The sequence below is a fragment of the Podarcis vaucheri genome (genome assembly GCF_965113315.1).
Source record: "Podarcis vaucheri genome assembly, chromosome: 17".
Lineage (NCBI taxonomy): Eukaryota > Metazoa > Chordata > Lepidosauria > Squamata > Lacertidae > Podarcis > Podarcis vaucheri.
Window position 1 is genome coordinate 5197158 of NC_138755.1, and position 22006 is coordinate 5219163.

A 22006-nucleotide genomic window follows, 5' to 3' on the forward strand; every position below is an offset into this window, starting at 1 on the left:
ATCCAAAATGTCTGTGTTTTCAAGAAGTAGCCATTCTTTCAACCAGCAAAAGGCTGCTGATTCATAATAAAGTTTAAGGTCTGGCAGGGCAAATCCACCCCTTTCCTTTGCATCTGTTAATATCTTAAATTTTATTCTGGGTTTCTTGCCCTGCCAGACAAATCTAGAAATATCTCTTTGCCACTTCTTAAAACAATCCATCTTGTCCACAATTTGCAATGTCTGAAATAGGAACAACATTCTCGGCAATACATTCATTTTTATCACAGCAATTCGGCCTAATAGTGAAAGCTTCAAATTTGACCAAATTTCTAAATCTTTTTTCACTTCCGTCCAACATTTTTCATAATTATCTTTAATAAGTTCCCATTTTTGGCTGTCATATTAATCCCCAGGTATTTCACTTTCTTTACCACAGTCAATCCTGTCTCATTCTGAAACCTATCTCTTTCGATTGGTGTTAAATTTTTCTCTAAAACCTTAGTTTTCAACTTATTCAGTTTAAAGCCTGCCACTTGACCAAATTCCTGAATTAATTCTAAAACCCTTTTGGTACTAGATTCTGGCTCCTGTAACGTCAATACTAAGTCATCTGCAAATGCTCTCGGTTTATATTGTTTAGCTCCGACCTGTATACCTTGAACCAACCGGTCCCTTCCAATCATGTTTAGCAAAACCTCCAGGACCGATATAAAAAGCAGTGGGGAAATTGGGCACCCCTGCCATGTCCCTTTTTCTATTTTAAATTCTTCCGTAACCACATTATTTACAATTAATTTGGCCTTTTGTTCAGAGTATATTGCACCTATACCATTTTCAAAACCTTGGCCTACCCCCATCCCATGTAGGTTCTTCTTCATAAAGCTCCAAGAGATGTTGTCAAAAGCTTTCTCCGCGTCCACAAATATCAAAACTGCTTTAGTGTTTATGTTCACTTCTAGTTTTTCCAAAATATCTATTATATTCCTCAAATTATCAGACAAATGTCTTCCCGGGAGAAAGCCCACTTGATCTTTATGTATCTCTTCCATCAATACTTTTTTCAATCTCTTGGCTAAAATGTCTGCAAAAAAATAAAATAAAATAAAAATTAACCCCTGGGCGTGATCACTCATGCCTTATTTAAATTGACTGTCAGGAGCCATACTGAATCTCCAGAACTACAAAATCAATTTCATGTCCTCACCTCGGACAGTGAATCTTGGCCAGAGGAGCAAGAAGAGTGGTTGCAGATCTCAGAAGACACTGAGGTGGCAGTGAAAGGCACAGCGTACAGAATTCCTGCTGCTCCCCAGAGAAGGAAGAGATGTGTGGTGGCGGCGGTGGCAGGTGACTCCCTACGGAGGGGGACAGAGGCAGCAGTGTGAGGAGGAATGGCTCTCCTTGACCTGATTGTCTTCCTTTCTGAATGACTGCCATAAGTATTGGAACTGAGTGCCAGTCCATTGGAACAACTTCTTAGTGCTTCTTTCCAGCATGTGTATGTTTTTTCAAAAGGAAATTACATCCCTGTTGGTTGGAAATTAAATAAGAAAAAAAAGTCATGTAGGAACAGCATGAAGGTTGCTCTCCCCTCTGAAAGCTTTGGTTAGCAGCAGCACTAACAGCTAAACGCGTAATTCTAGTGCACGTTTGCAGCTGACCACTATGCTCACATTGTTTTTTGCAATCTATTTAGCATGGAATCCTTTGTTTTTACATTTTTTTTAAAAAAAACTCTGCCTTCTACATAATGGCAGATTTAACTGTTTTTGGTCTTGCTAAATGGAAGTATCCAATATTGGTTCCTGTGTCTGGTAATTTTTATCCACGAGTGAAGCACTTCACTGGCACTGTAAAATGAGAAATACAAAACAGATAAAATGATTCTTTTTATTAGATTCTCTTCTGTTGTTGAAGACATATGCATACCTTCCAGTTACTTAGAGCTCTTTATCAACAGGAAGTTGGTTCAATAAAAGATCAGATTAATTAAAAGTGTTCTCTTTTCTACTTGCAATTTATGCACATTTAACTTGTGCACGTTCAGCTTTGCACACTGAACAAAAAAATAATCAAAAAGAGGTGGAAAGAGACTTTAGCAGTCCCATCCACCACTGAATCCAATTGGAACCCAACGTGTTTTGACTAGACACAATTTTGGCTTTAGGCAATATCCCCACAGCATAACCCCACTGCAAGTTAAGAGTTGCTTGTATGAGAAATTGATTAAAAAAGTATATGGTCTCAAAACATGGATTCAGTAAGGGTAGATCATATAATTGGTAGCAATACCAACAAGGCCATAAATTCATTATTTTACTATATTTAAAGAGATATTTGACCACATGGAATAAGGAAAGCAAATCTTTAATTTTAGAAAATGAAAGTGAATGTAAGACTTTACAAGCATAAGTACCTTCTGCTTTTCATCAGTTGCCTATATGGCCCCCATCTTCCATCACTTATATTTTTTAAGCCAGGCAAAATGTTTGCCCTTCTGCCCTCCAATATTAAGCAGCTATCAGATCTTCTGAGTGCCATTTAGACTATTGTTTATTTTGGCTTATTAAAAGGTAAGAGATTATGTTGGAACATCAGTCATTTTAAAAGGTAATGAACAAAAAGGAAACATAGAAACTGAACTAGTCATGGAAATTGGCTTCATAGGCAGGTGATCAGCACTTAAGTAAACAGTGGCTCTTTGTCTTTGTTCCAAAGCTGTTGGAAAAGCTTTGTCTTTGCAACTGCAAAGAGTGACTGACATTGGGGTGTCTTACAAAGCATCAGACACTTATGTGGAAGGAAAAGAAAGTTTGGTGACAGAGGTCTGCTTAATTCTCAGATAAGCTGGTTAAAGCAGTAATGGTAGTTATCAAGAGTAGAACAATGTATGTAGCTGCTCCCTACAGATTTTAATATCTGTATGGATTGTAATTGCTGGCAGACATGGAGTGATTTATGGGAAGGTATTCTGTTGACCATAAGGGACGCGAGTGGTGCTGTGGGTTAAACCACTGAGCCTAGGGCTTGCCGATCAAAAGATCGGCGGTTCAAATCCCTGCGACGGGGTGAGCTCCTGTTGCTTGGTCCCAGCTCCTGCCAACCTAGCAGTTCGAAAGCACAAAGTGCAAGTAGATAAATAGGTACCGCTCCAGCGGGAAGGTAAACAGCATTTCTGTGCGCTGCTCTAGTTTGCCAGAAGTGACTTAGTCGTGATGGCCACATGACCCGGAAGCTGTACGCTGGCTCCCTCGGCTAATAAAGTGAGATGAGTGCCGCAACCCCAGAGTCATCCGCGACTGGACCTAATGGTCAGGGGTCCCTTTACCTTTACCTTTATTCTGTTGACCAGTCAGCCAATACAGCCAGGATTTGTGGTGCTATATGGTTACATGTGCAAAGCCACCCAGGGGCTTTCTGTTCTTAGCTTGGATTGCGCAGCTTTGCAGTGGAAAGGCTAGACTTGATGACATAAGCCCAAACTGACTGGCTATGTTGCAGTTTCTGTACTATTTCTTGGGACCAGCTTTTAAGAGAAGATGATGTATGAAAGAAATTGAAAGATCTGGACTGACTTCCCACTTTCTGCAGAAATCTATATTAGCATGGGTGGCATTCTTTAACCATTTGCAGCCCTTCGTTTCAACTATCTGCAAAAAATGGAGGGAAAAATTCTGTAAAACTCTTGTGAAGCTTTGATTGTTCTGCATACTGGGGTTAGTGAGTGCTGAAAGTGTATATGATTGTTTTTAGTTTCTAATGGTTAGAACCATCATGTTAATAATTATTGCACATGCTGTGTAAATGCAAACACTGGTCCATGTTCCAAAGAGGTTGTAGCTCCGTGGGCTTATATAAGTGAACGAGAGACCTCTTTTGCTAAGTAAGCATATGTTTCTTTTATTTAGTCATGGAAAATAAAAGATGACCCTGGACAGCTAAACTACAGAAGAGACTTTGGGATTAAAACCTACTGTAAAAAATGACAATTGCATAAGTTAAGAAAGGGAAGCATAAGACCATTACATAATTTAATAGATTTTGCATAAAACTGTCTCTAAATGGTACGAACAGATAATTTGCCATTGTAACTTGTCACCTTTTTAAAAAGAACAACAAAACAAACAAAGGCTTTAAAATCTATCCTGTTGTTAGGGAGGGAAAGAAATTAGCATATTATATAGTTCAGTGAAGCAGAAAAGTTTCCTGTTCCAGTGCCTGTTTTGCTAATGGCTTGATTTCTTGGTGGGCCAATTAACCATTTTTATGTTTATGGATGGATAAACCTGCTTAACTGCTTGCTTGGACTGCATTAGTGGGGATATTTAGCTTATAGTGAGTAGTCTCAGCAAGGCACTTTGTTGCATGACACCCACTAACATATACACCTTTCTATAACTAAGTGAGGACATTATACAGTAGTAAGCCCAACTATCTTAAGCATAAGACATCCCCAGCTGATGCCTGCCTTAATTTCTAAGGTAGGAGACAGCATATCTTCTTTCTGTAACCTCATGCCATAGGATAACTGCTGTTCAAATTGGCAAGCTGTTTCTAATATGTAACTTTATTGTACTTTACAGTAGGTTATTTCTTGTCCTGTCTTCTGGGCAGGATGAACAATTCTCTGTTTTTCATTTTTTGAGATACATTTGTAAAACTCTCATATTAGCTCCCCGCCTCCTTTTCTTGAGGCCGTATATAATTAGCTGTTTCAAACTTTCTTCATGCTGTGTGCTTTCTAACCTAAACTTACTGTTTTCTAAATTATTTTCTGGGGAATGCTATCTTGCTCAGGTCTTTCTACAGGCTTTCCTTTGGCATTTGGTTGGTCACTCAAGAAAGGATAGTGGTCCATTTGGGACAGGCCTGGCGGCTGTCCAAAAACAAAGAGGGGGGAATGTAGGGGAACAGTTAGGATCACCCCAAAAACACTAAAACTGTTCATTAATTCCCCCCCCCCCCGCCAGGCCTCGTTTCAAGCATTAAAACTGCATTTTCCTCTAAGACAAAAAGCATTAACTTAAAAGATTGCAACAAAGGTAGAGAACAGTCCAATGTTTCTCAGGCCTTTCTCATGCCTTCTGGCCTTGCTAAAAAACAACATTGCAACTTACTTTGTGTCCGGGAACCATGCCAGAACAAGAGATTAAAACATATCTGAACACTCTGAAACCCCTTTCCTGGGAAGGGTGCCAAGAGTCCCAAGAGTCCCAAGACAGCTTTCTGTTCATGCTCAGAGGAACTCATGGGCAGGACTCCTGAGGGAGGAGAAAGGAGGAGGGAACTGATCTGGGGTATATATGCTTGTGCACATGACTGTGAACTTTGTGCATGCTTTTTGTGACTTATCACACTTGCTCCTTCTACCAGTTCATGGATGGTAGAAATAAAAGCCTTTTCTCCGAAACTATTCCTTGAGTGTCTGTTAACTCCCACTTCCCTTTCCCAGGCGCAATATTTTCCCACCCGAGGGCAAAGCCTCATAAGGCTACAGTATGTCCCTGAAGGCCAATTGCTGGGAATCACAACTGGGGAATGCTATCTCGCTCAGGTCTTTCTACAGGCTTTCCTTTGGCATTTGGTTGGTCACTGAAAACAGAATCCTGAACTAGACAGATGTTCCATTGGCCTGATCCAGCAGGCTGTTCTTATGTACTTTTCCTGAGTCTTACAAATGATAGCCCAAATTTCATATTCTCTGACCACTAGTACAAGGGCTGTTGTGCTAGCATAAGGGTGAGAATCATGGTTTGGCAAAATGAAATCCATCACAACTATTACACCAGCAGAAGTTGGTGAAACTGGTTGTGCAACAGGAAGTATTTGTGCTATAGCCATCTGTTGTGCAACCAGTCACAAGAACCATGCTGGCTTCCTGCACCTTCCCATTTATTTATTTATTTATTTCATTTATTTGACTTCTTAGTCGCTTGTCACCTAGCAGGTCATAAACATAGGCACACTATAAAATAGAACCATTCTGCTAATGCAACAGGGCTAAGGGACTTTCACTTAGCACCACATTGAACTTCGTTGATGGTTCTGCTGATCGCATAGCCAAAAATGGCATTTGTCTTTTGCATCCTAATTTTTGACTTATGGCTCAGTGGTTATTCTGGATAATCAGCTAACTGTTTAACCAGGAACTGATTTGTTGACAGTCAGCAATTGACCAATTAACAAAAGGTTCCATTTGAAACAAAGCTTGCTTGTTGTAAATTAACCTAGCGTGAATTTGGAGTGCAGTTCTAGGTGGGGCCTTTGATGCCAGTTCAATTTGTGTGAACCAATGGGAAAAGGATGGTGTCCGATTCCTGAATGCTATTCAAAACTCATTATTGTCAATGGAAAATAAATGGCAAGTACAAATCTATTCTTTCTCCTCCCCAAGCTAAACGTGCGTGTGTGAGTGTGGAAAATAATTTCTGGGTGCACTGCATATGTCATGAGTTCAAGTTTCTGTGTCAGCAGTATTTCTTTATGGAATTTTAGGGGGGATGCTGAAAGTCATCTAGTCCAACCCCCCAAAGAATCTAAACTAAAGCATCCCTGACAGATGGCCAGCCAACCTCTGCTTAAAAATGTACAAGGAAGGAGAGTCCACCACTTTCTGAGAGAGTCCGTTCCACTGTCCAACAGCTCTTACTGCAAACCGTTAAGTTGCATGACTTAATTGGTTGCATTAAGTCAATAACATCAAAAACAATTACTCTATAATCAGTTGCATTTCAGTCAGCCTGAAGGAAACAATAAAATGTTTGCAGCTTTGCAAAATCACCCATCATCATTAATTTTGCAAATTGTCGCTTGCTGATCACTTGAATGTAGGCACATAAAACAATTGAGTTGTTCAGAGGTCTTTCCTGTAGAACTGTGTTGAGCAAAGTGGCTGTTCAGAGCCCCATCAGATGTGAAGAGGCCAGCAGTGCCCACTTCTCCTTGGGCTGCTGGGGGTGGAGGGAAGACTGCATCCTCTTGGCATCTGTCCCTTTCATTATTGCTCCTTCCCTTTCTCATTGTGTTTCCTGGCTTTGCTGCATGTATGTGCTGCCAAATTTATGCTAACTGAGCATCAGCCAAAGGAATTAAAGGGGATTGTTAACTCACAATCACTCATTTGCCGTCATGTCGAGTAGGGCTGATGCATTTTGTGGTATTTTATTTGTAAAAAGAGAGTTCTCTTAAAAGTGTGTGTGTGTGTGTGTGTGTGTGTGTGTGTGTGTGTGTTGTACATGCCTGTCCTCTTTGCCTGAATGTTTGGTTTGGGTTTAAGGCAAGTTGGAAGTTTCGGTAGCAGGAAAAAGGAAATAATTTGCCTATGTATAACTTAGGTCAGCATTCATAACTGTTTTATTTTGATTCAGTACTTAGACCATAAAGGCAGAAGTAGGTTGAAACCTAGCCCAAGGCACATCTTACACTTTTACCCTCCTCTTAAACACAGAATCCTCTGTTGAGTTAGTGTTTTGTTCTGTTGAGCTGAGTTTGCTGCATTTGTCATGGAAGGAGGTTAGAGATCATCAGAAGCCTGGTACTGATATAAAGTGTTCTGAACTCAGCAAGTATTAAAATCATTTATTTTGACTTCCAGATGAGTGGCATCACTTGTTTGTTAAATCACATACATAGGCGCCGACTCCATGGGGCTTGAGGGGGCTCGAGCCCCCTCAAAATTTTTTTTGGGGGGGCTCAGCCCCCCCAATAATCTCGGGCGCCCTTCCAGCAGAGCGCCGCCGCCGTCCCCCGCCTCCTCCCCACCTGCTCCTTCGCCAGCCAGCCAGCCAGCCGTGCGCCCTAATGGCGGGGGCTCCTGCCTCGCTGCTTCGCAGCACCACCGCCACTGCCAAGGCACTGCCGGAAATCCCGCGAGAACAGGGGAATCCCGACTGGCCACACCTCCCAGCCAGCCAATCGGCTGGCTGGGGGCGTGGCTTGCCCTATTTAGGGCCGGAGCCACTTTATTTGCATATTCATGAGCTTATTTATTATTCATGAGCTTTCCCGGGCCCCCCCAATATTTTTTCTAAGTCCGCGTCCCTGATCACATATCTTATTTCATGCTGTTATTGAAGATGTTAACACCCATTACTCCTATTAAGATGAAAATTATTAGTAGTCCTTGCAACTACTACAACTTGAAATATTGACTTCATTCTTTGTGGTCCCACACTTCTTCTTCTTGTTACATTTATATCCCACCTTTCCTTCAAGGAATTTAAGGTGGCATATGTGGCTCTTCCCGTCTCCATTTTATCTTTACATCAAAACACTGTGAAGTCGGTTAGGCTGAGAGACAGTGACTGGCCCAAGGTCACCCAGTGAATTGCACACCTAAGTGGGGATTTGAACCCTGATCTCTAAGGTCCTAGTCCAGCATTCTACCTATATAACCACTAGAGCTTTCTAGTTTCAGGACTGGTATTCTCATTCCTTCCCCTGTAGGGGTTCTACACTTGGTGCATGCTTTAGGATGGTGCCTCAAAGGATGAGTTGAGATGGATTGAGTGCCTTCCTACTTTGACCTCTTCTAACTACCATCTTAGCTGCAACTATAGGATATCTAAAGTAAAGTCTCCCTCTAAGGTTCTGTCGGAGAGCCTTTCCTCTACCTCCTGTCAGTAGTTGACATCTGGCAGGCACTGGACAGAATGTGAGGACACATGCACTTTGTTGTATGCCCTGCTTTTGAAAAAAGCGTTCCACCTTTTACAATTAATAAAAAATACTACATTAAAAGTATATCTATTTTAAAAGAAAAAACATTACAAGTGTTAAAAATTAAAAATAAAAATGACTTCACATGGTAGCAAAATATCATAAAATAGGTGCCAGGTACATTTCCTGGAGAAAAGCAAACTGCAACCAGGGTGCTGCCACTGAAAGTGTCCTCTCTCATGTTCCCACCCTGTCTTGCTTCACCATCCACCTAGTTTCAGGTGCTGTATAGCACCCAGAAAAGCCCCACACACCCCAAAGAAGAACCTAATGAGCAGAAAAGTTGTTATAGAGTCAAGCAAACCTTTAGGTACCCCATTCCAAAACCAAACTGTATAGGGCTATGAAGGTTTGCACCAGTAATATACATTGTACTTGGGGAAAAGATTAGGACCAAATAGTGAGATGTGCTCTCATCCCCAGATACCAGTTAGCATCGTAACAACTATATTTTGAACTACAGCTTTTGGTCTTCAAAGACGACTCCTCACACAATGCATGACATTAATCTGTGTTGGAAATTACCAGAGCATGGATCGCTGTGGTTAGGATCTTTTAATGACACTAGAGGATCAGTGATCGCCCTCAAGCTCAAACCTGATCACTCAGGAATTACAGTCCTGTCTACAGTAAGACCAGCCCATCCTATACAAAAGACTGCCTACCAACCAACAGCATCTCCACCTTGTCTGAATTGACTTCATTTTATTGGCCCTCATCAAATATATTACCAAATCTAGACATTGGTTGAGCACTTCCACTGCCAGACCTGAATCTGATATAAAGGAAAGAGAAAACTGGATGTTGTCAGCATATGGATGTCACCAAATCAAAACCCCATATGAACTCATTTGTTAAAAAGCTTGGGGGACAAAATAGAATGCCGTGGGAACCCATAGTACAGATGGCATGGAGCCAAGCAGTAATTCCAAAGTACAAGCAACTCTCGATTTATGTGGGGGTTATGCTCCAGGGATAGCACACAAAGCCAAAATCGCACATGGTTCAAACATATTGGGTTCAATTGTGAGTGGGCTTGCCAAAGTCTTTTTTCTCTGGACACTTGTCCCCATCTTAATTTTTTAATTTGCCAGGTGCATAAATCTGAATGCACACAAGTTAAATGCACATAGGTTGCGAGTTACCTATACCACCTTCTGCAATCAGATGTCAAAGTACCAATGAAACCAGCGCAGTTCCCCTAGTTTGCAATGCTGATAACCTATCTAGAATGATACCATGGTAAATGGTGCGAAAAGCTGGTGAGAGTTTATAAGGTCACATCTCCTTTCCCCTCTCCCTCCATAGTTCATCCACCAAAATGACCGGCAACCTCTGTGTTAGAACAAAGCAGGACTGAAATAGACCTAGATAGTCTCATCCAGGAAACTGATTGCACAGCAACCTACCACTTAAGCACATGGGGTAGGAAGGGAATATTTGCGACTAGGTCTAGAGGGGAATTTTTCAGGATTAGTTGCAAAACTTCATTTAGGGTGGTTGGAGAAGCCCTTCTTTGAAGGAAGTGTTGGTCCAGTCTCTTCCTGGCTTGATATTATGAGCCAAGAAAAGCAAAGGGTTACCATAAGTATATAGGTTGTATGTCCAAGGACTCTGTCCAGCAGCTGAAATTCATCCAATGAAACAAGCTTACATGTGCTCTGGTTACCTTCCCTGGTGACCAAGTCAAGGCAAATGGGAGTGGTTTCTATTCTCAAAGTGGTGGTGGTGGTGATGATGATGATGATGATGATGATGATAATTTATATACCTCCCTTTATCAAAAGATCCCAGTATGGTGCACAATACCAGAAATGCACTACAAAACATCAACGATAAAAACATAATAAAAACATAGTAAAAAGCATACAGACAGCCTAATTGTAAAACAATCATAATAATAACATTCCTCTTTCCCTACACTTTTACAGGCCATAGATCATTTAATAGCCATAGGCCTGGGTAAAGAGAAATGCTTTTTCCTGGTGTCTAAAGACATATAATGATAGCATCAGGGGAGTCTTTCTGGGGAGAGCATTCCACAATCGGAGCCATCACAGAAAAGGCCCATTCTCTTGTTGCTACCCTCCACAATTGGAGGGGGGGAGAGCTAGAGAAGGGCCTCAGATGACAGGCACCACAATGTGTCAGAATGAGCCTCCTGAGGATTTCTTCACATATCCCTGGCCAAGCTGGAGAAGGCCTTAGGGCACCAGAAGGACCTCCACTGGATGACACTGTGAGGATGCAGCAGTGTTGGAGAAATAATGTTTCTTTGCCATCACTGCCGCTATTGAGTAAACCAAAGAAGGAGCTTTTACCTGAAATCGCGCAAACTTGCGGGGAGTCTTCTGCCATGTTCATTCAAATCAGCTTCCAAGCTGCGTCATAGCCTTCAGTTTTTTAGTATATCAGGGAGCCGGTCGGGTCCTGCTTAGTATATATAATCTGCAAGTGTGTAAAAACCAAAGGCACCTGGGAAAACTTTCTTTAATGTTTTTCTTACTTTACTGCTCCCCACGAAACAAATTTCTAGAAGCCTAGAATTTCTAGAAGCAGCACTTTTAATTCTTTTTGCTGACTATGGCTATAACCATTCATTGAGCAGTATAGAACAAAATACTGTAGGACTTCCAGTGGTGTATTTTATGTTCCCCCTTCCTCCCCTCTTCCCATGCACTCCCTAAACCTGTTCTAGATTTCCTCACATGATCCAGAACAGAGGAAGGGGAGGGCATAGGTGTATGTGTGTAGGGGGAGAGGGGAGGGGAGGAGATTCCCTTCTGTTTCACAATGGGAAGACCTGTTGAAGTGCTTTGTTGGATATCACCCATTGCTTTTAATGTTTTAATGTATTTTAATCTTGTTTTTAAGTTGTATTAATTCAACTTGTTTTTATTATTGGTTGTTAGCCACCCTGAGCCCGGCCTTGGCTGGGGAGGGCGGGGTATAAATAAAATGTATTATTATTATTATTATTATTATTATTATCATCATCATCATCATCATTATTATCACTCATGTTTGGTGTCTCTCTCACTGTGTGTATAAAACAGCAGTGTGACCCATACTTGACCAACCTAGACCAGGAATAACAGCTACACCAAAACCAAGAAAGAGTCTTATGGAACCCGATATACTAACAAATTTGTTTTGACATAAGTTTAAGTAGATGCATGATAATGCTTACACAACAATGTAGTGATTCTTTGTACATCTTTTCTTCATTTTAGGACAGGAAGCTGACCAAAGCTGAGCAGCAGAGGTTTAAAGAAGAAGCTGAGATGCTCAAGGGATTGCAACATCCTAACATTGTCCGATTTTATGATTCCTGGGAATCAACTGTTAAAGGAAAGAAGTGCATTGTATTGGTAACTGAGCTGATGACATCTGGAACACTGAAGACGTGCGTTTTTTCTTTCACAAATTTGATATAGTGGTTTTAAAAAAATGTATATTCACACCTGCTGGGACTGTTTTCACCCACTCCCCATTATGTGGTTGTATTGTAGGCCAGCAACATCAAAGTTCAGACACTTGGCACCAGAGCTGCATTGTGGCATATATGGGATATATGTAAATATCTTGCTACCCATCTGCGGCATGGTGGTTTGCTGATTAATCTGTATGGCTGAAATCTGCTTCATGTCAGTACGGTGTACTAAACAGTGTTGAATTTGAATATGAGGCAATCAGAATCACAGACCTGTAAAGCCACAAGACACATTGGTTGGCCTTGGGTAAACCCTTATATGATAGGTGGAATAAAGGAAACAAAAACTGAATACAAATAAGCCTTTTAAAGTTCTATAGAAATTATAACCAGTGTAGTTAGCATTGATGGTTAAGTTTTCTTTGGGGTGGGATGGGGGTAGAAATAGGAGAGTGTACTGAGAAGTCTCTTGAGTCAGTGATCCATGGCAGCAGCGAAGATCAACTAAATTGCAAAATTGCTGCAATTAACTGATTTTTAGGGGTTACTGATTTCAAGCTGGTAGATCATATACGTTATGTGAGTTGGTTATAATCAGGAAAGAATGCTGGGATTTTTGTACTGGGGCTGAGAAAGCATTGCTGACTATGTAGAAATTCTGTGTAAAAGAATATTATGGAATACACAGTGTAACAAGAAAGATGAAATGTATGACTGAGGGATGGAAGCCTATTCTGTAATTTTGGTCTAGTCCTTCTCTAATTTCTACCACTACTTTCCCACCCCCAGGTGTAGAAAACTGTTCAGCAAAAATTAAGGCCGTTAAGATAAATTAAAAATGTCAAATAACTTCATTTTTACATTGATGCTATTACTTGAATTTATAAGATCCCACCCCCAAGACAGAACTTGTGAGATTACCTGTGTGAAATTTCAAACTTGTGTTGCGTCTCCCTTGTGAAAAGGCCTATAGCTCATCAATAAGTTACTGTATGTGATGTATAAATCAACGGGCCTTCTGTTAAGCGCCAAGAGAACTGAATGGCTCAGGATGTAACAATCAAAGGCACAATTTGCAATAGAAGCAAAAACCAAGAATGCTGCTAATAGCTAGAGAACAAACGAAATAGAATCATGCTTAATAGACATCAAAGGCATGGAAGACATTTTCAATTGGCACTGAAAATGTCATAAAGTGGGTGCTTGTCAACTACGTATAGCTGGGCAGGGAATTCCAAACTCTAGGTGCCACAGCAGAAAAGGTCCTGACTTGAGTAGCCACCCACCTTCCTTCTGAGCTGGGGTAGGAGTGAGGGGAGGGCCCTGGAAGCAGGGCCTGCCGATGATGATAATGCAGAGGTGGATTTACATGTGAGGGAGCAGATAGTTCACCAAAAACTCCAGTTTTTGCTTGTAAGCACAGATTTCTGCTTGTAAGCACTGTATTAATACAATAACATCTGCATATCCAAATTAATAATTGGATCACTTGAGATTTCCACAAGACAGTGGTGCCATAGGTCAGTGTCTGGTTGTTGGTGGTTCATGCCCATTCAGGGACAGCTGTGGATAGGATTCCTACATTACAGGAGGTTGGATTAAATGACCCTCTAAGGCCCACATATAGCACATTAGATGTGATTGTTATAAACAGTTGAGACAGATTTCCTTGTAGTATGCTGACTCCCTCTTTATCTTTTGGTATTCTAACCCAGTGATTATTTTTCATTTATGGAACCCCTGCTCATGTTGTGATATCCTGCAGAACCCAAACATCACAAAAACTTATTAATATTATTGGAATATTACTCAGAATCACTGAAGTGTCAGTGTAAAATTCCACAAAAACTTGATTGAAAGCACTATGCAAGTGGATTAACTTGATGGTGTGGTTAACATCTGCAGTGTGGTGTTCTCTCTCATAGGTACTTAAAGCGTTTCAAAGTCATGAAGCCAAAGGTGTTAAGGAGCTGGTGCCGACAGATCTTAAAAGGGCTGCATTTTCTGCACACAAGGACTCCTCCTATCATCCACCGTGATTTGAAATGTGACAACATCTTCATCACGGGGCCCACTGGTTCAGTGAAGATTGGCGACCTGGGACTGGCCACCTTAATGCGCACATCGTTCGCTAAGAGTGTCATTGGTGAATATAGTGTGTTTGTGTACTCCACTGGAGAGCCACTTGTGGTGTGTCTCTCTTTGTCCTCAGTAGAGACTGGAATCTGCAATTGTATCCAAGCAGTGCTACTGCTATAGTGCATAAAGAGTTCAAGATCAGGCTTCCTAAAGTCTGCCTCTTGACTTCTTCCAGTGTAATGTTTCTGATCCACTGGAAGATTTTGACCATGAATGATAAACATTTCTAACACACTGCAGTGTAATGGTTTTAGGTCCTAAATTCAGTACCCAAATTCTGCTGCCTCATAACTGAAATCTAGAGATTGAAGGGTGGACCCTAATACATAATAATACATACATTCAATCTAGAGATACATACATACATACATACATACATACATACATAATTACATACATACAATCTAGAGATTGAAGGATGGACCCTAATAATATATTATGGTTACTCATCTGCATGAATTCATTCATGGGCCACTTGCTAGGTTGAAGCCCCTTGGCTTGTTCACACAAATCATTTTTTTAAAAAAATAATCTTTATTAAAGTTTCAAAAGGTTACAAAAAATAAAACAGAAAAACAAAAGAAAACACAAAAAACAACAAAAAATATTCCACCTTTTAGGTCTCATTTTCAATAACTTCTTTTCGTGACTTCCCCACGCCTCCCCTTATTGTATTCCAGCTCCAGTTGTTTGTTCAAACAAGTTTTTATCCCTAGTGTCCTAACCATAATTTATTAATTTACTTAACCATAATTTGTTGATATAATTCTTTATAATAGGTTTAAACCTTAGTTCATTATTATCCTTAATTTAATTTATTTAGCAATTTTTAAAATATATACCTTAATCATATATGAAAAAAGAAAAAAGAGATATAAAAACAAGAGAAAAGCTACCTTTCCTAAGGTCGTCCCCAATTCCCATCCACGGATTCCCCATTCTTATAATAATAAAGAACATATAATTTTTACACTGCAAAATAAAAATCAGGCCCCCTTTGGACTTCTAAATCCCACCCTTCTCTCCCCGGTTTCAGTCCCAAACCAAAGTCCAATTAGTCCATCTTTTTAGCCTGGTGACCTTACGTCCGAGGCTCTCAAATCTCTCTCAGTCCCTTTCAGCCGGCTTCTTCGGAAGTCTCTCATCCTAAGCACCCAAGGTCGAAGAGGTACCTTCTCAGTGCTGACCATGTTTCTTCCGGCCAGGCCTACTTGTTTAAAAGTGGAGCTCCAGCTCTGTTTCTTGAGTCTATATGTCCCAAATAGTCCAGCTTTCCCCTTTGTCGAGTTAGAGTTCATCTTGGCGGGTCTCCGGCTTTCTTTTGTCTTCTGTAACATTTCAGCCACCCCTTCTTTCTGCTCCTCCTGTTCAGCAGGTGTCTTTTCCTCCTCTTCAGTCTTTGGTTTCTTTTCTTGTCCAGCTGCCTGTGTTTTGAGCATCAAGTCCCTTTCCAACTCAGTAGGTATATTTTCTGTTAACTTCGGTTTTGTAGGGCTTGTAGACAAAACATGGCCTTGCTTGGTCATCTCTCGCAGCTTTCCCATGAGAAAGATAAGCTCTTGCAAGTCAGCATGTATTTCCCGACCTAGTTCCATTCTTGTAATGTCCAAGAATCCCCTCTAGAGGGATTCTGGTTACTTAGTATTCTTTTCCCTTCCGATCCAAAAGTCAGATTTATTTGTAACAGTCTTTACTTTCAATATTTTGTAGCAATATAACCGGTTAAAATTTAAGCTTTCGGTTTTTCCCAACTTTGACAGCTAATTTGACAGCTGTCAAAAGTTTTCTGTAGCTCCTCAGCAGGCTCTTTTCACGGGTTACTCCCGGGCTTGAGAAAAGTGGTACTTAATCCAAACAAGTAAACTCTAGTCCTCCAGCACATTAGCTTAGTCCTTTAAATCCGTGGAATTTATATCTTTAATCCAATCACAACAATTCTTCTCGCAACCTTAGTTGACAGATCCTTGCTTTAAACTGTTTACAATAGGGGGGAGACGGACTTCCCTTTTTTTCACCTCCCCCGCTCGTGCCAAATCCAAAACCGAATTATTTGTAATCCAATTTCCAAATTACTCACGGGTTGTTGTTCTTGATTTTAAGTCCAAATTTTAGCAGGAAGAAGTCAGCGCTCTCCGACAAATGGCATGCGGCTTCGCTCGGCAGGGGAAGCAGAAGACTCACAGCACCACGCCGCTCCCCGGCACCCGTTCCGTAGCCTTTAAAAAGGCTCCTTCACGAATCGGGAGGGCGCTAACGGTGCCCGCCGAGTCACCATGTCCACGGGCTCCGTGCACGTGGTTTTTGAGGGTCCCCGTGTCGCCGGCACGGCAAGACCCAGCCCCCTGTCAAGCCGATTCCCTCCGGAGCTCGGAGGGAATCCGCCATTAGCCGATCGCGCTAACCCGGAAGTCCGGCTTGTTCACACAAATCAAAGGCAGCTAACAAAAGTTTGAATACATGTGAAACATAAATCCAAACAAATAAGACTAAGCACACTAATAACAGAGCCCTTAACCAGGATTCCATTGGCGTAGTCCCCAAAGGTCCGTACTGTGAAACATAGGAAGGAACATAGGAAGCTGCCTTATACTGAGTCAGACCATTGTTCCATCTTGCTCAGTGTCGCTCAGTGGTAGTTGCTTTCCTGCATTTCAGAAAGAAATCTTTCCCAGTCATTCCTGGAGATACTAGGGATTGAAGCTAGGACCTTCTGCATTCAAACCAGATGCTCTACCACTGAGCTTTAATCCTTCACCATAGATGGAGCCACCTGGGCCTTGCTATGTAGGGCATTCCAAAGTAAGGATGCCATGACTGAAAGAGTTCTGTTTCTGATACTTGCTCGTCAAATGCCTAATTCAAATGCTAGAGGTTCTGATAGAATAGAAGTATGATTGTTTCTTTTTATTTTCTTCTCCTTGGGGTTTTTCAGGAAGTCAGAATATGCAGAATTAGGGTGGACAGGTGGGATCTGCAGCAAATTTTGAATCTAGGCAGTCATATTGTCTTTTGGGATGTTCTATTCCATGTTTCTCCTGCAATTTTTTGGTCCCTCCTCCTAATGGTCAGTTAGCATTCCATGTCAACTGAGTACAGTATACTTGGTTGTTAACTGAATTAATTTCACCTCCTCGTATATTTTTGTTGTTAGGTTTTTTTTACTGTTTTCTAAACTTGCTGTTTTCCCATAGCTATTATCTCCCTCTTTTGTGTAAAATGCAGCAGTTTGGCTATCTAAGGATCCACATTCAGAGATTACGTTCACTATTTTGTATTGTTACAAAAGTTGGGTGCCTCTCTCTCTCTCTCTGCTGAGCAGTAGCAAGAGTCCATAGGATTCCAGGCACTCACCTAGGGTCTGTGTTCCTTTGGAGAATTGAGACACAGCATAGACTGTCATAGCTTTAAAACATATCCACCTATTTACAGCTTCAGTCTGCATGGAGGGAGTCCAGATCTTACACCATGGTCATTTCAGGAGGGGCTTGTCCCCCACAGCAGTGCACCCATGGAATCTAAGGCATCTCTCCCAGCCGGCCTTCAGCCAGCCTGCCCAAGATGGCTCCCCGTCTTTCTTCCTCCTTCTTCCCGGAACAGCTTGCTAAAGACTCCCTTTTCCTGTCACTTCAAACACACACCCCATCACCTTGGCGACATCTATCTCCCCAGGCCAATGGACCCCTCTCAGATAGCCCATCAACCCATTTTGCCATGTTAACAGATTAGCTCTTTGCCAGGCTTGCCAGGCTGGTTTGCATAAGCCAGTCCAGGGATTCCTTGTCTGGCAAAGTTCTGCAGCTTGTACTTTCATACATATCCCCGTTAATCAAACCCCTACCATTATTAATTTCTAGGGTTTATGGGGGTCCCCCCACCAAACCAAAACAGTATATGAGATACTACTGCATGGAAAGCAGCAGCACTTGCAAAATGCTTGTTGGTGGACTGCAGCAGTCCAAAATGTGGGAAAACGTTGGCTTCTTTTTACTTTTTCTCCAGGAACTCCTGAATTTATGGCTCCTGAGATGTATGAAGAACATTATGATGAGTCTGTTGATGTCTATGCTTTTGGAATGTGTATGCTGGAGATGGCGACCTCTGAATACCCATATTCTGAATGCCAAAACGCAGCTCAAATCTACCGAAAAGTCACCAGTGTAGGTGTCAATGTAACTTCTTTGTTAGGGTAAACTTGTGTATTGGGAGCTTAAGGCAACTAAGCCAATTATTCAGAACTAATGCTAGTCCTGTTGCCCTGCAAAGCAGCTGCTAAACTTAGCCTGGACTTATCTAGACATTGCTGAGTTCTTTCTGGAGTGACTGATAGTTTCAGGTGTGTCATCTGCAGAAGAAGTTTAACTACTGTTTGGTGTTCAGATGGCACAATATGCAAGGGTAAGCTTGCTTATTTTAGGCCAAAAATTGAATGGATGGTTCCTTAACCAAACTTTGTCTATCTATTTATTTAATTTCTATACCACCCTTCACCTGAGAATCACAGGGCAGTTAACAATATTGAGCTGCATAAGTGTCAATCCCTGCATAACCTTTTCCTCCCAGCTTCATAGTCAGACTGGCAACTCAAATGATGTGTTCATTCAGACATCAAAAATAGCTTCCATGCATTTATTCTCTGGCTAATGTGTGTGGCTTGTTCTGTAGCTGTAATGAACTAGTTACACTGAAGGTCAGTGCATTGTGTGTGTGTGTGTGTGTGTGTGTGTGAGAAAACAGATCAGTGGAGAAGGATTTTGTGGAAGTATTTAATAGCAAAATCACAATGATTCTGTCTGTCATTGCCAAAGGTGCTCCCTCAAGTTAGTTGCAGTTTTCACACTTTACCATATTATGGTATTTTCCCACTTGGCAATAAAGGTTGGCCAGGACTAGGTCAAAACACAATGGTGGGACAGAAGGAAAATCCAAATGATGCTTTCTTTCTACTAATTAACATGGATGCAATTTATTGAGAAGTTGTCTTGTGCAAACTGTATTGTCATGAACAGGAGCTACTGTGCTTTTGCACAGCTGTTTATTTCTACAGTGCTCTGCTCTTCCTGGCGAATTGTGCCTTGTGGGCCTGAGCTCTCATTTCCCACTCTGCTGCCTGTAATGGCATCCAAAAACCAAACATTTGAAGCAGCTGCTTCACTTTGTCTCATGGTAGGGGAGCTGCTTCTGGGTATTGCCTAATGTAGTTTTTTTATATGTACATTCAGAGTACAATATTATTTTAGCATACTAGCCAGAGTATTCAGATAGCTTTGATGATATTTGTGTTTCTCCATGATGAAACTGATACTTTCCTTGATTGTACATTACATTATAATATCCAGGAGTTGAGGATGCATCCTGGAAAAACACTTTAGAGGTATAGAAGACTAAGATTCTCAGCTTTGTGACAAAAACATTTTGCAGGACACTTGTGTGTTCTGTGTCCTCAAAGAAAGCAACATTGGGGTGTAGCTTATTCTTTATTAGGTTAAGTTTCATGCACAGGAGCGAAATGTTCTTATTTCTGGCTGTGAATGGCCAGATAAGGGTAAGAAGAGATTAGTCAAATGAATTAGAATGATTTTTGACCCCTTTCACAATGCATATTACATAAAGCCTGGATATCCAGCTTGATTTTGTTTAGAAAGCAAAAGCTGGGATTTTAAGAAAAGGAATAATGGCTGCAGTTTGCAAGTCAGTTGGGTGGTGTTCACTGTGACTTATTTCCAAGTGAATGTCTTCAGGATAAGGGTTTATATGGTTAAGATCTACTGTACTAACTTAGGTTGCTTGGAAGAGCAGTTGGGGATTTTCCATAATTCTGTGTAGCAGAAATGGAGAGAACTCCTGCTGGGTATTATCTATTAACATCACTTCTATTCATCACTTCTCTCCTAGGGCATTAAACCTGCCAGTTTTAACAAGGTTATTGATCCAGAAGTGAAAGAGATCATTGAAGGTTGCATTCGACAAAACAAATCTGAAAGGTGAGCAGGTCTATTTTATTGTGCTCTTCCTCACTCCAAGTTGTGCACCCTAAATTTAAGGGGTGGTCATTGTGAGTTTAACTAGGGAGTTGTTGGTACAGGCAACAAAAAACCTGATTAAGCAAAGCATTCCAGCTTTGCATAGTGCTTTTAAGCACCTGCATAATGCCTTTCGAAGTCAAAGAAAACTAGGAAGCTTTTACTGTTTCACTTTCTCTCCCCTCCCTGCAACAGCATGGTCTTGAGTGAAGGGAAATTAAGGTGTCTGCTTGATTTCCCCTGAAATACTGCTAAGTGCTTAAACTGTAAAACAGTGCCCACATGGTGCATATAGCAAGATGTTGATGCAGTTCTGTCCCAGAGAAGCCTGTATCAGTCTTTAATTAGATCTTTAAAACTTTTTGTTTGATATTTTTTTGATGTGTCATAAATGCTGGCTGTCCAATTTTGTTGTTTTTAAATGCGGTTTGTCAATTTTTAAGCAATTGTTCTTGTTTTTAAATTTTGTTTGTTTTGTGTGTGCTGAATAGGTGAGTTATAAACTTATTGGATAAATAAATGTAATGCCTATCACAGAAGTCCCTCAGGGAAGTTTAATATGGGATGAAAGCACCCCACCAGTTGTCAGTTATACCACTGGTGTGGGCAGGGCCAGATTTAGGTTTGATGAGGCCCTAAGCTACTGATGGGGCCCTTTATATGTCCAGCTGTCCTTTGCCAACAACAAATTGTCACTGTTTTTTGTGTTGAATATATGCTATTTATGGACCTAATAGGTCCATACACAACACAAAACACTGTTGCTGTATGTAAGGTGTTTTTTTTTGTTGGTTTTTTTTTGTTTTGGAAATGTACATCCCATCCCCCCCCCATTAAATTTCCCAAGGGAGTGGGACCCTAAGATATAGCTTGTTTAGCTTATATGTAAATCCAGCACTGGGTGTGGGTATCATAAGACACTCTGTGATTGCCCATTGTTTTGTTGCCAGGCTATCCATCAAAGACCTTTTGAATCATGCCTTCTTTGCTGAGGACACTGGACTTAGAGTGGAGCTGGCAGAGGATGATGATGGACTGAATTCCTCCCTGGCTTTGAGACTTTGGGTAGAGGATCCCAAGAAGCTGAAAGGCAAGCACAAAGATAATGAAGCCCTTGAGTTCAGCTTCAACCTGGAAACAGATGTCCCAGAGGAGGTGGCTTGTGAAATGGTATGTATTACCATTGCTTCCCTTACCTTTTTTCTTTCTGAGTTGGCAGCATCTCCAGACGCTTCTTATTTGCTTCATTCCAAGCATGGGGTTTACTGCACCATTTTTTTTATTCCCCCTTTTACACTTTCCTTTAGAGAGTGTTGCATTTTTATTCTTTATTTCTTTGCTACGCTTTTATGTTGCCCAGTCACTGATGCTCTCTGGGCAATTTATAAGAAGGATAAAACCATAAAACAAGACTATTGCCATGGGCAGCATAGGACCAAGTGTCTTCCGTGGGGGTAAATCTTGACTTCTTTGTTGCACACAGTTCAAATATTTGGTTTACAAGGAGAAATATTTTTGCAACCCAGTCCTAAAGAGGATGACACAGAAGCAAATGTATAGGAATGTCTCCCTGAGAACTAGGCTAGAACTTTCTCCATGGAGCCACCATTTCTTAAAAAGAAACCGCACAGGAGCAAAGGGGTATACAACCCGTCTCCATTCCATGGCCTTGATCCAAAACTCTCTCTCCACCCATCTTCCCAGCTTCTTTTCA

At 41.2% G+C, this 22006-nt stretch overlaps 1 protein-coding gene and 1 long non-coding RNA gene across 38 annotated transcripts in view; one reads left to right on the top strand and one right to left on the bottom strand.

Moving 5' to 3' along the window:
• LOC309522339 overlaps window positions 1-22006 on the bottom strand; it is a 232792-nt gene that overhangs the window by 112237 nt on the left and 98549 nt on the right. The gene's annotated exons all lie outside the window — the stretch shown is intronic.
• The window catches only part of WNK3 (WNK lysine deficient protein kinase 3), a 96393-nt gene that overhangs the window by 22811 nt on the left and 51576 nt on the right, over window positions 1-22006 (top strand). For all 34 annotated transcript variants that reach the window (XM_082205366.1, XM_082205348.1, XM_082205359.1 and 31 more), the window contains 5 exons: window positions 11934-12106; window positions 14059-14279; window positions 18272-18429; window positions 20165-20253; window positions 21243-21462. In XM_082205366.1, coding sequence (XP_082061492.1) covers window positions 11934-12106; window positions 14059-14279; window positions 18272-18429; window positions 20165-20253; window positions 21243-21462 — 861 coding nt within the window. The remainder of the gene's footprint in view (window positions 1-11933; window positions 12107-14058; window positions 14280-18271; window positions 18430-20164; window positions 20254-21242; window positions 21463-22006) is intronic.